This window comes from Pelodiscus sinensis, chromosome 8 (assembly GCF_052426305.1).
Source record: "Pelodiscus sinensis isolate ZL-2025 chromosome 8, ASM5242630v1, whole genome shotgun sequence".
Lineage (NCBI taxonomy): Eukaryota > Metazoa > Chordata > Testudines > Trionychidae > Pelodiscus > Pelodiscus sinensis.
Genome location: NC_143059.1, coordinates 20,863,511 through 20,879,078, shown reverse-complemented (window position 1 = coordinate 20,879,078; position 15,568 = coordinate 20,863,511). Strand labels below are relative to the sequence as shown.

The following is a 15,568-nucleotide window of genomic DNA, read 5'->3' as shown; positions in this document are numbered from 1 at the left end:
CAACTCTATGCCAGTGTGAAAGAAAGACAGCAGGAAAGAAAGGAAAGGCTTTTCATGTATGAGATTCTGATTCTTAAATAACAATTTTTTAAAATTTACATGTTAACATTGATAAGGTAGTTTGCCTGGGAGTTCACATTAGGGGAGCCCCACAGATGTTGGAGGGTCTTTCTCTTTCTCCTCCCCTTTAGGTTTCAGGGTGCGATCAATACAACATCCGAGGAGTCTCTTGGAAGGAAGGCAGTACGGATAGAAAGATCAGCTGTTGTGACCTGCACAGCATTTGCCATGTTTGTCTTCCTCCCAGAGCATAGAAAATAATTTGTCTGTACAAGTGCAAGCTGATCTCCATGTTGGAAGATAAAGTTAAAGTATCAACCCTGTGTTCCATCAGAGAAAATGAAGACTTTCCGGATAGAAGTCAGAAACTTATACTGCAGGTACAGGATGCAGAAGAAAGAGATAGAACAGTGCAGAATGGGGAAGAAAATTGGCAGCATGTGACCTCCAGGAGGAGAAAGACAATTCGGGTATCCCCAATCCAGACAGAGGTAAATAATCACTTTCAGGCTCTCTGCACAGATACTACGGTGGAGAATGCTTTGGCAGAGACCTCTGAGGGAAGGGATGAGAAGGAGACTCCATCAACCAGAAGGCATGGGATGCACAGTCCTAGGGATGCAGCTTCCATGACCACTACTCCCAAGAGAAGGAGACCAGTGGTGGTGGTTGGGAACTCCCTCCTAAGGGAGACAAAGTTATGCATTTCTTGTCCAGACCAGGAAACTTGAGAGGTGTGGTGCTTGCCTGGAGCTAGAATTCGGAATGTGCCTGAGAGTCTTCTGAAACTAATCAAGCCCTCAGTCCACTACCCCTTCATACTTCTCAATGTAGGACCAATGATACCATGAAGAATGACCTTGAGCAGGTCACGGCAGATTATGTAGGGCTGAGAAGAAGAATCAGGGAGTATGAAGTGCAAGTTTTCTTGTCCATCCTCCCTGTTGAAGGAAAAGGCCCAGGTAGGGTACCATAGAATTTTAGAAGTAAATGAACGGTTGTGCAGGTGGTGTCAGAGAGAGGGCTTTGACCATGGGACTCTGTACTGGGCACAAGGATTGCTAGGAAGAGATGGGATCTACCTAATGAAGAGAAGGAAGAGCATCTTTGTGGGCAGGCTTGCAAACCTAGTGAGGAGGGCTTTAAACTAGGTTCTTTGGGGGATAGTGACCTAAGCTCTGAGGTAAGCGGGGAAATGGGAAGAAACACAAGGAGGAAGGTGCAATGGGGAGGACCCCCGATTCGAACTGAGATGGTTGAGCAATAACATAGTTATCTAAGGTGTCTGTACATGAACACAGGAAGCCTGGGAAACAAGCAGGAAGAATTGGAAGTCCTGACATAGTCAATGAACTATGATGTGACTAGAATAACGATGACTTGGCGGGCTGACTCACATGATTTGAGCAATATCATAGAAGGGTATAAACCATTCAGGAAGGATGGGTGGGGAAAAAAGGAGGAGTTGCACTGTATGTAAGAGAGCAGTATGATTGCTCAGAGCTCCAGTATATAAAGGGAGAAAAGTGTGTTGAGAGTCTTTGGATTAAGCTTAGACGTGGGAGCAACAAAGGTGATGTTGTGGTTGGTGTCTGCCATAGACCACTGGATCATGTGGATGAGGTAGATGACACATACTTCAGACAACTAAGAGAATCTTCCAGATCACAGGTCCTGGTTCTCATGGAGGACTTTAATCATCCTGACATCTGTTGGAAGACCAATACAGCAGTACACAGACAATCCAGGAAGTTTTTGGAAAATGTTTGAGGTAACTTCCTGGTACAAGTGCTGAAGGAATCAACCACGTGCCATGTGCAGCTTGACCTGTTGCTCACAAACAGGGAGGAATTAGTAGGGGAAGTACATGTGTGTGGCAAACTGGGCAGCAGTGATCATGAGATGGTCGAATTCAGGATCCTGACCAAAGAAAGAAAGGAGAACAGCAAAATACAGACTCTGGACTTCATAAAAGCAGACTTTGACTCACTAAGAGAACTAATGGGCAGGATCCCCTGGGATGCTAACATGAGGGGGAAAGGAGTCCAGGAGACCTGGCATTTTAAAGAAGACTTATTGAAGGCATAGAAACAAACCATCCCGATGTGCAGTAAGAAAAGCAAATATGGTAGGTGACCAATTATCTTAGCAGTGAAATCCTTGGTGAGCTTAAACACAAAAAGGAAGCTTACAAGAGGTGGAAACTTGGACAGATGACTATGGAGGAGCATAAATATATTGCTTGAGAATGCAGCGATGTAATCAGGAATGCTAAAGCGCAATTCAAATTGCAGCTAGCAAGGGATGTGAAAGGTAACCAGAAAGGTTTCTACAGGCATGTTAGCAATAAAAGAGTGATCGGGGAGGGTGTGGAACCCTTCCTGGATGAGGGAGGTAACCTAGAGACAGATGATGTGGGAGAAGCTGAAGTACTCAATGCTTTTTTTGTCCTGGTATTAGACTGCTGCACGAGGCAGCAGAGTCTGGAAAGGAGGTGTGCAGCCTTCGGTGGAGAAAGAACAGGTTCAGAATTATTTAGAAAAGTTGGACATACACAAATCCATGGGGCCGGATCTAATGCATCCGAGAGTGGTGAGGGAGTTGGCTAATGTGATTGCAGAGCCATTGACCATTATCTTTGAAAATGCATGAAGATCGGGAGAGGTCCCAGACAACTGGAAAAAGGCAAATGAAGTGCCCATCTTTAAAAAAGGGAAGAAGAACAATCCATGGAATTACAGACTAGTCAGCCTCACCTCAGTCCCTGGAAAAATCATGGAGGGGATTTTCAACGAATCCATTTGGAAGAGAGGAAAGTAATCAGGAATAGTCAACATTGATTCACCAAGGGCAAGTCATGCCTGACTTATTTATGACAAGGTAACTGGCTCTGTGGACATGGGGAAGTCAGTGGATGTGATGTACCTTGATTTTAGCAAAGTTTTTGATACTGTCTCTCTCAGTATTCTTGCTAGCAAGCTAAGGAAGTATGGATTGGATAAATGGACTGTAAGGTGGATAGAAAGCTGGCTAGATGGTTGGGCTGAACGAGTTAGTGATCAACAGCTCGGTGTCTGGTTGATGGTCGGTTTCACGTGGAATGTCGCGGGGTCAGTTCTGATGGTGGTTTTGTTCAACTTCTTTATTTATGACCTGGATGAGTTGCACCCTCAGCAAGTCTGCAGATTACACTAAGCCAAGGGAAGAGATAGATATGTTAGAGGGTAGAGATAGGGTCCAGAGTGACATAGAGAAATTGCAGGTTTGGGCCAAAAGAAATCTAATGAGGATCAACAAGGACACTTGTTGGACTTGGAACAGAAGAATCCCAATCATTGTTACAGGCTGGGGACTGACTGGCTAGATAGCAGTTCAGCAGAAAAGGCCTTGGGGATTCTAGAGGATGAGAAGCTGTATATGAGTCAAGGGGGTGCCCTTGTAGCCAAGAAGGCTAATGGCATTTTAAAAGCAGGACTATGTAGCACTTTAAAGACTAACAAGATGGTTTATTAGATGATGAGCTTTCGTGGGCCAGACCCACTTCCTCAGATCAAATAGTGGAAGAAAATAGTCACAACCATATATACCAAAGGATACAATTAAAAAAAATGAACACATATGAAAAGGACAAATCACATTTCAGAACAGAAGGGGGATGCGGGGGGGGAGGGGAAGGTAAGTGTCTGTGAGTTAATGATATTAGAGATGAGGAAAGGTAAATGTCTGTGAGCTAATGGTATTAGAGGTGATAATTGGGGAAGTTATCTTTGTAATGGGTTAAGAAAGACCCCAACTACCTTACCCAAAGACCCCAACAGACACTTACCTTCCTTCCCCCTCCTGCATTCCCCTCCTGTTCTGAAATGTGATTTGTCCTTTTCATATTTGTTCATTTTTTAAAATTGTATCCTTTGGTATATATGGTTGTGACTATTTTCTTCCACTATTTGATCTGAGGAAGTGGGTCTGGCCCACGAATGCTCATCATCTAATAAACCATCTTGTTAGGTTTTAAAGTGCTACATTGTCCTGCATTTTGCTTCAGCTGCACCAGACTAACACGGCTACATTTCTATTATAATGGCATATTAGGTTGCATTAGGAGGAGCATTGCCAGCAGATTTAGGGAAGTGATTATTCCCATTTATTCGGTACTGGTGAGGCCATGTCTAGAGTATTGCGTCCAATTCTGGGTTCCGCCCCCTCCCTCCCCCATTGCAGAAGGGATGTGGACTTAGTGGAGAGAGTTCAGCCAGCAGAGAGCAACAAAAATGATTAGGGGGCTGGGGACATGCTTTCTGAGGGGAAGCTGAGGGATATGGGCTTGTTTAGTTTTGTTTAGTCTCCAGAAGAGATGATTGAGAGGGGATTTAATAGCAGTTTTTAACTACCTGAAGTGGGGGAGGCATTCCAAAGAGGAGGGAGAAAGGCTGTTCTGAGTGGTGACAGATGGCAGAATGAGGAGCAATGGTCTCAAGTTACAGTGGGGGAGATGTAAGTTGGATATTAGGAAAAACTATGTTTCTAAGAGGATGGTGAAGCTCTAGAATGGGTTACTGAGGAAAGTGATGGAATCTCCATCCTTAGAAGCTTTTGGGTCCTGTCTTGACAAAGCCCTGGCTGGGATGATTTAGTTAGGGTTGGTCCTGCTTTGGGCAGGGGGTTGGACTTGATAAATTCCCCCATTTATTTTAGTAGCACTCTCTGCAGAATGGGATGCCATTGAATGTAAACTGTGGTAGCAGATTCTCAAGCTTTGTAAATCATTTGTCTCATCACTATGAAAGAAAATACTATTTACATAGCCATGTTCTTGTGCTGTGATATAACCTTAAATATGTTATAACACTGTCATTCTTTTTTTCATTATTAACAGCATTTGTAACCTTAAAAATGCCTCTGAAATTATTTTTTATGAATATTATAGCTTTAATTTATGAGCACTGTTAGAACTAAATGGTTCAAGTTTATTTTATGTAGTATTAAATGAAAGGACTCCCTCAATGCAAACCTTATTCATGTGAGGAGTTTAATTCATTTCAACAGGACTAATGTAATGAGTAAGGGTTTCAGAATTGTGCCCTAAATCCTATTTAAAATATGTGATTGCAAACTTTTAGTTATCTGAATAATAAACAGGAAATAATTAGAAGAGCTGCTAATGGAAGTAAGGGCCAGATTCTGCCACATTGAGTCATGGCAAGTAATACTGTACAAAGAAATTTATCCCCTCAAAAGCTGTAGTGAGAAATCTCAAAGGGTATGTCTACACTAGCTTGTTAATTCGAGCTAGGTAGGCAAATGAGGCGACTGGAGTTGCAAATGAAGCCCGGGATTTAAATATCCCGGGCTTTATTTGCATGTTCCTGTCCGGTCGCCATTTTGAAATGTCACTAGCCCGAACTCACTGCCGCTCGGCTACACGCGGCAGTGAAACATTAATTCGAACTAAGTCCTTAGTTCGAATTAACTGTTACTCCTCATTCCATGGCAGTGAGTTCGGGCTAGTGAAATTTAAAAATGGCAACCGGACGGGAACATGCAAATAAAGCAAATATTTAAATCCCGGGCTTCATTTGCAATTCCGGTCACCTCATTTGCCTACCTAGCTCGAATTAACGAGCTAGTGTAGACATACCCAAAGTATGTCTAGCTATTCATTTTAATACTCATATATTTTCAACAAATAATAAGATTTAGACAGCTAATTTAAGAATGGCATTACCTATTACAAGCAGGAGGAAGAAGATTCAGATGAAGACCATTCTCAAAGCAGCCATGAATTATCATCCGCTCCAGCATCTAACCTTCATGTGGATGCCAATCTGTGTTATGCAGATGAGGAGAATGAGCCAACATTTGTTTCACCTCTGGATGAAAAAAAGTCAATCAAACAACCAGCCCTATCTCTGTCCAATTTACATGAGGCCACAATGTGAGTATTGCAATTTTTCTTAATGCATCAAAAACACATTTTCTAGTCACAACATGATCTGTACTTACTATCAAATTTCCAGTGGTAAGGAAGCTTTAGTCCAGGAGTGGGGAACCTGTTTTGGGTCAGGGCCACTGTCTCACAGAAAAATCAGTCAGTGGCTGCACACAAGTGAGAGAGAAACATCCCAGCCCTCACTAGCGTGGGCTCCCCAATGCTGTGGGAAGCCCTGAGCCTCAGGGGTTGGATACAGGCAAGCTGGGGGATGGATCCAGCCTCCAGACCTTAGGTTCCCCACCCCTGCTCTAGATCGAAGGTTTGAGTTATTTCCTTTTTGTGAGAGAAAGTAGAGAGGGGATATTTATTTAATCAATACCTGTGGATTTCAGTACTAGAGAACTGCCTAAGTCTGCAAAGAGAGAAACAAGGGATTATAAATATATAAGGGTATGTCTACACGAGCTCATTAGTTCGAGCTAGGTAGGCAAATGAGGGCAACCGGAGTTGCAAATGAAGCCCGGGATTTAAATATCCCGGGCTTCATTTGCATGTTCCCAGGCGCCACTATTTTTAAATCCCCCTTAGTCCGAACTAACTGCCCACGGCTAGATGTGGCAGTTAAACGTTAATTTGAACTAACTCCTTACTGTTATTCCTCATGGAATGAGGAGTAACAGTTAATTCGAACTAAGTAGTTAGTTCGAATTAACGTTTAACTGTCGCTTCTAGCCGTGGGCAGTTAGTTTTGTTAGTTCGGACTAAGGGGGATTTAAAAATGGCGGCGCCCGAGAACATGCAAATGAAGCCCGGGATATTTAAATCCCAGGCTTCATTTGCAACTCCGGTTGCCCTCATTTGCCTACCTAGCTCGAACTAACGAGCTAGTGTAGACATGCCCTAAGAAATCTGCAAATAGGTAGACACCACATGATGACCTGGTATAAATGATTTGTCCATTTACATATTTGTGTCAGGAAGTTTAGATATTTATCCACTTAGTTTCTTAAAAGGCTCTTGTGGAAGAAGACACTTTGGATGAAGAGACATTAATATTAATGGTGGCTTGACCAACCAGGCTAATTTGTTTTCATTTATATATTGCAGTTCCATTGGTTACATTTCACATTGGACAAGTGTAGTGTCACAGGTGTGAAAGAGGACACCTATTCACCTGAAGAATCTGAATCATATTATCCCATTTATAAAATATACAGTAATTGCAAGAATAATTTTAATTTATAGTCTGGCATAATAGAATTGTTCATGTATTTTCACCATGTTAACATAAGTCAATCAATATCTTCATCAAATAAAAAACAGGACTGTGTAGCACTTTAAAGACTAACAAGATGGTTTATTAGGTGATGAGCTTTCGTGGGCCAGACCCACTTCCTCAGATCAAATTGTGGAAGAAAATTGACATGATCATATATACCAAAGGATACAATCAAAAAAATGAATACATATGAAAAGGATAAATCAAATTTCAGAACAGAAGGGGAATTGGGGTGGGGGGGAGGTAAATGTCTGTGAGCTAATGATATTAGAGGTGATAATTGGGGAAGCTATCTTTGTAATGGGTAAGGTAATTAGGGTCCTTGTTAAGACCTAGGTGTAAAGTGTCAAATTTAAGCATGAATGACAGTTCAGAGGATTCTCTTTCAAGTCTGGTGTTAAAAGGTCTTTGAAGCAGGATGCAGGTAATCAAGTCATTGAGACAATGCCCTTTCTGGTTGAAATGGCAAGAAACTGTTTTTTCTTTGTGATCCTGTCTAATATCTGTTTTGTGGGCATTGATTCTTTGGCGAAGTGTCTGAGATGTTTGTCTAATGTACATAGCAGATGGACATTGCCGGCACATGATAGCATAAATTATATTTCTGGATGAGCAGGAATATGTGTTCTTTCAGCTAGACCAGACTAACATGGCTACATATCTATTATTCATCAAATAAAATTATTGCTATCCACAAGGGTATCAACGAACTCCAAACAATGACACAAACAGTGCTTTGTAATCTTGTTATGTTTTGTGTTTCTGTGAAAAGGACAGAAAATGGTCAGGCTATTCAATTATGGGGACACGTGTCATTCAGCGCTGGGGCTCACTCATGAAAACACACCCTAGGAATGGATATGATCTCATAGCTTATACTATTCCTTATATTTCTCATGTGTTTTCATTAACAACAGCGAACCAGATACATGAACAAAGTCTGTTCCATTCTATCAAGTGCACAAAGATAGACAGAATCTTTGTACTGTGGAACTCCCACTGTGTAAATGATGCAGCATGAAGCAATGTTGCTGAGATTTCTCAGTGCATCACATTATTATGAAACAGTATTTTTATCCCACAACTACTGGCCAGCTTAGTTCTTACTGCAGAGTGCAGTGCCACTGACACAATAAAGAGCACTGCTATTGGTGAAAGTGATTTCAAGATCAGGTCCTATGTGGCTAATCATGTATACCCTCTGTTACTTAGAGGCCAGAGATTGCATGGTGACAAGAGTTTTCTAGGAGATGCTGAGCACCATGAACTCCACCTAGAACTAAGGGTTCCCACAGGATTAGGGCCAGAGTGTTTTATTGCTTTCTTCCATAGATTCTTTGCATTTTCTTTATTAGAGGAATGTGAATGGCACCAAAGGCAAGAAAACACACTGCAGATTTGTACTTGTGGTGTTGTGTTATAATGCGCTATTATAATCGGTCTTGGTAAGACAATTTTAGGACACCTTGAATTTAACAGGTCTAATTCAGAACTCAGATGAATGGACACACTTGTCACTATGTGCATATTCAAGGGCCACATCCAGCCCTAATGTTTTAACTATTTCCAAGTCCTTAAAGGCTTCAGCTTCCTCTATTTCCCCTGTAGGCCTGTGCTACTTGAACATCTCAGAGAAACAAGAGCTGACAAGAAAAGGCTGCGCAAAGCTCTCCGAGAATTTGAGGAACAGTTTTTAAAACAAACAGGAAGGTAAATAAAACCTCTTTCATATATTTTGAGCAGATTTTTATATTTCCAGTAAGAAACATTCTTAGCAGCAGGAACTTACCTGCAGTAATTGGACTAGGCAAAGAACTGTTATTTTTTGGAACTCTGAAAACACAAGGTACCTACTGCCCATGAATGGAAGGGAACTGCTGGGAGCACCGTGAAAGCATCAGGTCTTCATGGAGCTTATTTTTTGCTCTGACAATTCCTCCAGGATCTGTGCAGAATCTTGAAGTTCTTCCATGTTTAGGGTGACCCGCATAACAAATCCTCTGAGGGGACAAAGCCACCCCTTGAAGATCCACAGGGAACTCTGTCAGAGGCTCAGTCCAGAAACGTCCTTCCCTGGGCTTTCTGCAGAATTAGCAATGTAACTCTTAGTCAGGGATTGGGGTAGCCCAGCAGCAGCTGTGTGTGCCATGCATGAACTATTAGAGCCCCGTGGCTTACAGAATTCATTTGCAGATTGAGAATGACAGTGTTTTTTGATAAATGCGCTGCTGAAATGTCACTTTCCTGGAGACTTTTTACCAAGACAGGTATGTTGGTGGCTGGAAGCTCTGCACCTGTGAGCAGAGAAGGAGCCATTTTGTTGCTGATGTTTTTAACAGAGACCTTCTTGATGAAGTTTTTTCTATTTTGTTTATTTGGGAGTTTATTAGTAAATTTCAAATTATACCTAAAACAAGGTGAAATTCTAATTTTCAAAAATATGACCCCCTCACATATTCACATCCCAATACTACTCTTAGGGTATGTCTACATTAGCCCCATAGTTCAAGCTAGGGAGGCTAATGAGGGCGACCAAAATTGCAAATGAAGCACGGGATTTAAATATCCTGCACTTCATTAGCATGTTCCCGACTGGTCACCATTTTAGAAATTGACTAGCCCGAAGTAACTGCCTGCGTCTACACGAGGCAGTGAAACGGGATTCTGAATTAAAGCCCTAAATCGAATTAGCTGTTATTCCTTCTGCAATGAGGTTTACCAGATAATTCGATTTAGGGCTTTAATTTGGAATCCCGTTTCACTGCCACGTGTAGACGCGGGCAGTTACTTCGGGCTAGTCAATTTCTAAAATGGCAACTGGCCAGGAACATGCTAATGAAGTGTGGGATATTTAAATCCAGCGCTTCATTTGCAATTTCGGTCACCCTTATTAGCCTCCCTAAATCGAACTAGGGGGCTAGTGTAGACATACCCCTACTATTTCAGTTGCTAAATCTGCTTAAATGCTACTGAAGTCATGACACTTCCTGAATAAAAACAGCTTTAACTCCTTGAGTGATTTTAGATAGGTCGGAATGATTTCTTATTATGATGAAAATCAGCAGAAAGCACTTGTATGGTCTCTGATTCTGCGAATTCAAATCCAGTGCCCTTTGGATGAGTAGGAACTTTTCCATGTATTTTCTCTGGGTATTGGAGCATGTCAATATATGGTTCCAAAAGAAAACTATATTATAGTACCCTAGTATTCATTTGTTCCATAATACAGTACAACAACATATTGTATATTTGGGAGTTAAGTAATTATGACTTACACACTGACAAGAAATGTGATTACCTTGTATAATCTAAATCTTAGAATTCAGTGTTTTCATGGTCACTCCTATAATCTGACTTCACCATAGTGTGATCTTTTCATATGTCTATTGGCATCTAAAATTAGAAACAAATATTAAAAAAATCACAGCAGAAATCATTTTAAAACCCATTTTTCTTCTGTCATAAAATGACAGATCACTCTTTGACTCTTTCAGGACTCCACAAAAGGAAGATCGTATCCCCATGGCTGAAGAGTACTCTGAATACAAGCACACAAAAGCCAAACTCAGGCTCTTAGAGGTTCTCATCAGTAAGCACGATGTCTGTAAAACAATTTGAACTCAATGAAATGCACTGCTAGTGATTGCTAGAAAAACCCAAACAAACTAAAAGAATTGTACAGGTCTGGATTTTTCTGCACCGTTATTAGACACACTGAGAATCTGATGCACTTTAATAATCTTATTAGCTGAGAATAGGAGAGGATGACAATGTGTCAGAGTAGGTAAATGGGAGTGAGTGAATGGTATTTTTTCCTTTTGGAGAAGCCTTGACGTGCACAATGATAATGTTGGAAGTTAAATGGACACTGTAAAATAGGCCTTCAGCCTAACCCATTTTAACCTTAAAATTTATAAACTGTTAGGAAATACCTTCCACGCTATAAAAATAACCGGAAATCCAGCACTCTATCTCACTTAAAAGCAGCTTAATTCACTATTTTGGTAGGCAAAACAACTTACTTCATCATATGTTAACTCACAACCTGTAGACTAGACTGAATTCTACCCTTAGATACATAGGTGTAATTCCTTTTGGCTTCAAAGAGGAGTGGAAATGCATAAACACGGATAAAATTTGGCCCTGAATTTTTGGAGATGAGTAAATTGAGGTTTCTGAAGAAAAAATAAAATGGTAAAATAACTGCCAAATGCAATCATGTTATTTTGCAAATGAAAAAAAGTCTATTTGATGGCAGCCTTCAATTACCTGAAGGGGGTTCCAAAGAGGATGGAGAGAGGCTGTTCTCAGTGGTGACAGATGTCAGAATGAGGAGCAATGATCTCAAGTTGCATTGGGGGAGATTTAGATAGGATATTAGGGAAAACTATTTCACTAGTAGGGTGGTAAAGCACTGGAATGGGTTTCCCTAGAGAGGTAGTGGAATCTCCATCCCTAGAGGTTTTTAAGTCTTGGCATGACAAAGCCCTGGCTAAGATGATTTAGTGGGGGTTGTTCCTGCGTTTAGCAGGTGGTTGGCCTTAATGACCTCCTGAGCTCTCTTCAAACCCTATAATTCTATGATTTAGCAAAGCAACAGTGGATAGGGAAGGAATTCTTGGTTCAGGTTTGCCAAAGGATAGTAGAAGAAAATGTAAAGGCACTAAGGGTGTGTCTAGACTACAAGGTTTTGTTGACAAAAGTGGACTTTTGTTGACAAAACTATACCTGCGTCTATACTACCGCTGAGTTCTGTTGACAGTAAGTCGACAGAATGCGGCAGTTTTGTCGACAGCGGTAAACTTCATTCTACGAGGAATAACGCCTTTTTTTGACAGAGTTATGTTGAAAAAAGGCGCTATTGCATCCACACAGTGCATTTTCAAAAGAAAGCGTTTAGACTCTCTGTCGAAAAAGTGGCTTGCTTTGTCAACAGAACTGGCTGTAGTCTAGACACTCTTTCAACAGAGGCTTTGTCAACAGTATCAGTAAAGCCTCTGTCAACAAAAACCTGTAGTCTAGATGTACCCTAGGTGCTGGTCTGTTAAATATGGTGGGCAGTGCTTTTATAGTACCATAAATAAAATTCAGTAAAATAAATTTTAGTTCTGTATTAAACTTAGCACTTTATTTTGCTTGATGCTATAAAATTTTGCTTTTCTGACTACCAAAGCAAAGTTTGTTTGGAAGCATGCACCTTGTAAAATGTTGCAGTATTTCCTGTGTTAGATGTCTATATTCAAATAATGATGAGAATAGTTTATTGCATTCTGACAAGATATTTTGGATAGATATATATAACTGAACATCATGGTTGTGAGATGAAGAACTCTGGCCTTTTTATTTCCTAAAAATAAGACTATAAAATATTTTTCCATTGGAATTATGCATCCTTCAGCACACCTTATTTTGTAATGTGAAGAGATTTTCCTCACTCTTGTGATAGATCATTTCTGTGTGAAGTGCAGTTTTTCACAGGATTGTCAGCATTTTGTACTTTTCATTACAAATCAATAGCTGGGATAATTAGGAAATGTCTAACCCAAACATGAAGGAAGAGCTTAAAAAGGAGATATGTTGCATAACGTTTAGTGTTTTATTTAAATTGCCATTTTGTATTAACTTCACATAAGCCACCTGTTTTACCATCTTAGGGAAGCGTTCATTTTCTAAAGTCTATTCTGTACCAACACATTGGTATTTGTATTATATGTAATGCTTCAGCATGATTTTAAGTAGTACACATTTTCAAACAGCTTGGAGGAAAAAGTGCAACCACTACACAATGTGGAATTTTTTTTATTTCTAAGATTTGCTGTTTCACTGTATTGACTTGACAATTTATAACTTTTATGAATCAGAATGATTTCCTTTGTAAATCTGTTTTAATTAAAGTAATCTAAGAGCGACAGGAACAGATACACAACTATTTGAGGTTTACAAACTACATCTTTGATAAGGAGAAATGATTTCATGACATATGTATACAATTGCTATTAAAATGTATTCTATATATTCTATATGATTGTATAATATTTTATACAACAGTACAAATAAAATATTTTTCTATTATATTTATTATGTTTAAACACCATTTTTCCCCAGTTAGCTAATATAAATAATACTGTCAAACAACAAGTTGGAAGTGCTGACATTTCTAGGCCTTGAGATTTAAATCATGCTGCATCTACAACCTTTCATGCTGTTTGCAGTTATTCCAGTGTTTGTTCAGTAGATTAAAATAAATGCATATTTAAACACAGTTATAAGCCATTATTTTTATTTTGCTAAAGCAGTTTATATAGGTTTTGTTATGTTTGGCCAGGAATGATCAGACAAACAAAATTGCAGCATCTAGGTATAAATGTTGTCAGAAAGAAAATCCAGGACTTCTAATAGTTTAAAGCATTAGGGGAACAGAAGGAAAGGAAGGAAGTTATACTAAAAATGCTATTAATGAATTTGAAAAACTGGTGTTTGCTTTTGGTGGTAGTGTCATGTGCATGCTTCTGAAGAGACCATCTGACTATGGAAATGGACAACAGAGGTTCAAAGGCTCCTAAGGAGGGGAGAGGGGAAAGAGAGGAGGATTAACGTCCAACACTGATGTTGCAGGTCTTGCAACTGGGATCTTTCTTTGCATTTGCAGTAGACAAGCTCATTAACTGATGACCAGTAATTTCTGCAACTGTGCCAAGGGAAAGATCCACAGGATCAGTGTAAATTACTTCTAAAATAACATCCTGGGCATGGTGATAAACCATGATGCCATCTTCTTCGGTGCAGGTCAGAAATTTATTATCCTTTGAATTTAGCTGAGGAAGGCGCAGTTTACAGAATTCATCTCCTGGTGAGCCAACGGGGGCAATAACAAGAATGACATAGTGATAAGCTGTGTACATGCAATAGAAGTCCCCAAAGTACAAGTTAGTATTTGGATTGAAAAGTTTTTCAGCTGCAATCTCAAACCTGTATCTTCCATAAGGTGAATCTTGTGGTGGCTTTCCCGTGTTAAACTCAGTGTTGCAGCTAAAGAAGATGCCTTCCAGCTTCCCACTGATTGGAGAGCCATGGCTACCACTGTTATCCTTGACAGAAGGCTGCATTGCATTTCCATGTTGCTCTCTAAAAATGAATATCATTGTTTATTTTGTAGTGAAGAGTACAAGTTTGGCTACTTATAAGACTGCCATCATGTCACAAGGGACATAAAGAGAAGTTAGTCAATTGAAAAATAAGTTTAACACCATGACATTTTTAAGGGAAAGCAAAACCAAATAAACGAAGGCATGACCAGGGTGACAGAATTGTTTTCCTTTGTTTTTGGCGATAAGTTTTGTGGATAAAGAAGCAAAACAATTAAGAAAAAACCCACCTCAGAAGTTGTAACAATAATGAGATTTTAAGTCTAGATTAAAAGTAATAAATAAACCCAACCATGCTGCAATATCCTTGAATGTTTCCAGTGGCTGATGCACACATTCACATGATGGTTAGTTCCCCTTTCTATTTTCCAGTGCCTCTATGATAGGGGGATGTAGGAATTCCCTTGCCCTCTTATCTGCTGCCACTCTGCTCCTTACACAGTCAGGAATAACTGAAGTAACAGGGACTGAAACACAGAAAATCTCTCTCTCTTTCTGTGAGTTTTATTTAAACAGATCTTCACAGATTTTGAATGCTAGGAGAGCTCCGTACAAGCACTGTGGAGTTCTGCCTGGCAGCTCTGGAGAGGAAGTGGTAAAGATGATAGTTTCATTCTAGTAAGTTTGAGGAGAGGATTCCCCAGTAGGACCCCATTCCATTTTCTTCTAATAAAATCTGCTGCTCCATATTACTAAGACATGGTTCAATTTGTCTGCCGTCTATTTCAGTGGAAGTGGGTCTAGACCCAAGATGAGATATAATTTGATTCTTTCAGTTGTAGTCGTAAAACCAAAGTTACACAAACCCAAACATTTCATTGCAAGTCAACATTTGAAGTGCACAGATTCTGTGTGTGTTTGTGTGTGTGTGTGTGCATGCATGTACGCACACATAAAAACTAGGGTTATGAATTGTTGACCTGCGAGGGCTGGAGCAGCTCCCCACACACCATGGAGCCATGGGGGGGGGGGGCGACACTTCAGCCCAGCTGGAAAAGTCTCTGTCCATGGCAGACCTGGCCTGGATGGAGCAGCATGTTGCAGGTGAGGGCACACCAGCCTGTCCAGTGCAGCCCCTACTCGCAGCGGGAGGAGGAGGAGGGGTTGCCTCTGTTTTAGCAGTTGACCTATTAAACATAATGTTTAACTGGT

The 15,568-nt window shown here is 40.4% G+C and overlaps 2 protein-coding genes across 6 annotated transcripts in view; one reads left to right on the top strand and one right to left on the bottom strand.

The window, feature by feature from the left end:
• Positions 1 to 15,568, top strand: part of FAM13C (family with sequence similarity 13 member C) — a 189,389-nt gene that overhangs the window by 166,505 nt on the left and 7,316 nt on the right. For 2 of the 5 annotated variants that reach the window (XM_089780070.1, XM_075934853.2), the window contains 3 exons: positions 5,796 to 5,995; positions 8,880 to 8,981; positions 10,766 to 10,955. In XM_089780070.1, coding sequence (XP_089636196.1) covers positions 5,796 to 5,995; positions 8,880 to 8,981; positions 10,766 to 10,889 — 426 coding nt within the window. In that variant the 3' untranslated portion in view covers positions 10,890 to 10,955. Of the gene's footprint in view, positions 1 to 5,795; positions 5,996 to 8,879; positions 8,982 to 10,744; positions 10,956 to 15,568 lie in introns of those variants that run through there. The other 3 variants (XM_075934854.2, XM_075934852.2, XM_075934855.2) reach the window with 3 other exon arrangements.
• PHYHIPL (phytanoyl-CoA 2-hydroxylase interacting protein like) overlaps positions 12,373 to 15,568 on the bottom strand; it is a 49,290-nt gene continuing 46,094 nt past the window's right edge. Inside the window, exon 5 of the mRNA XM_006132124.5 lies at positions 12,373 to 14,396. Within this exon, the coding sequence (XP_006132186.1) occupies positions 13,862 to 14,396 (535 nt within the window). The 3' untranslated portion in view covers positions 12,373 to 13,861. The remainder of the gene's footprint in view (positions 14,397 to 15,568) is intronic.